Source organism: Octopus bimaculoides, chromosome 15 (genome assembly GCF_001194135.2).
Source record: "Octopus bimaculoides isolate UCB-OBI-ISO-001 chromosome 15, ASM119413v2, whole genome shotgun sequence".
Classification (NCBI taxonomy): domain Eukaryota; kingdom Metazoa; phylum Mollusca; class Cephalopoda; order Octopoda; family Octopodidae; genus Octopus; species Octopus bimaculoides.
Window position 1 is genome coordinate 36825843 of NC_068995.1, and position 1461 is coordinate 36827303.

General features: G+C 37.0%; 1 protein-coding gene across 1 annotated transcript in view; it reads left to right on the plus strand.

Moving 5' to 3' along the window:
* Window positions 1–1461, plus strand: part of LOC106882725 (zinc finger CCCH domain-containing protein 4) — a 30609-nt gene that overhangs the window by 11500 nt on the left and 17648 nt on the right. The window contains exons 4-5 of the mRNA XM_052973398.1: window positions 219–439; window positions 551–617. Of these exons, the coding sequence (XP_052829358.1) occupies window positions 219–439; window positions 551–617 (288 nt within the window). The remainder of the gene's footprint in view (window positions 1–218; window positions 440–550; window positions 618–1461) is intronic.

Genomic DNA, 1461 nt, shown 5'->3' on the forward strand with positions numbered 1-1461 from the left:
GTCTGTGTGTTTTGGGTTACTCTATAGTTATTTTTTTTGGTTGTTTGTGTGTTTCTGTGTCTTTCAACATGTAGACAATGCAACACAGACTTTACCAAAAGACTTTCACGTTGAACAATTTATGAAAGTATGTGCTTGATTAACAAATATTTTTACCAGAAGCATAATGATGGGCAGCGATCTAGTTATATATATATATATATTAATGTATTTTGCAGAAGAAAAAAAGAAGACGGCTAGAATATGTTGATCATGATAAAGTAGATGATGGATTTAATTGGAACCTGTCGAGTAAGGGCCGCACTCTTCCTGGTCCTTATGACAGTCCTTCTGATAAGCAGTCATCAAGCCCATATAGAAGTCCTGGTGGACCCTATGATAGTCCATATGAAAGTCCTCCTGGTTTATATGACAGTCCGTCAGAGGATGAAGAAGACAAGTAGGTTTATGTTTTGTTTTTTCTTTGTTAAGTTTAGTTCTCTTATGAAATTTCCATTTCATTTCTTACATATACTTCTACACGTATTTATATATATATTTATGTTTACAGCTACCCACCGAGTTTGTTGAGTATGGTTGGAGATGGGTTTATTGATATGGCTGTTGCTGATAAAGATGTAAGTCTACTATAAATTATTTTATATCTTGTCTTAACTTGTGTGACAGATTGATGATCAATTTTATTATTATTATTATTAAAGCTGTAAGGCGGTAATCTGGCAGAATCATTAACCTGCCAGGCAAAGTGCCTAGTGGCATTTTGTCTGTCTTTATGTTTTGAGTTCAAATTCTGCCAAGGTCGACTTTGCCTTTCATCCTTTTGGGGTTGATAAATTAAGTACCAGTCAAGAACTGGGGTTGATGCAATCAACTATCCCCCCTCCCCCAAATTTCAGGCCATATGTCTATAGTAGAAAGGATTATTGTTGTTGTTGCTGTTGCTGCTGCTGTTGTTGTTAAACTGCTGATGTTGGTGAGCTGGCAGAATCATTAACATGCCAGGCAAAATGCTTAATGGCATTTCATCTGTCTTTATGTTCTGAGTTTAAATTCTGCCAAAGTTGATTTTTGCCTGTCATCCTTTCAAGGGCGATAAAATAAGTTTCAGTTGAGCACTGGGGTAAATGTAAGGTAAATGTAATTGACTCTCACCTGTGCCCCCAAAATTGTTGGCTTTGTGCCAAAATTTGAAACCATTATTATTATTATTATTATTAAGAAACTGCTGACAGTAGTGAGCTGGCAGAGTTGTTAGCATGCTGGACAAAATAGTGGCATTTCATCCATTGGTACCTTTCTAAGTTCAAATTCCACCGAAGTCAACTTTGCCTTTCATCGTTTTAGAGTTGGTGAAAATAAGTCCCAGTTGACCACTGAGGGTTAATGTAATTGACTAGCCCCCTCTCACTCTAAACTTCAGGCCCTGTGCGTTTAGCTGAAAGACTTATTCAGCTGTCGAGG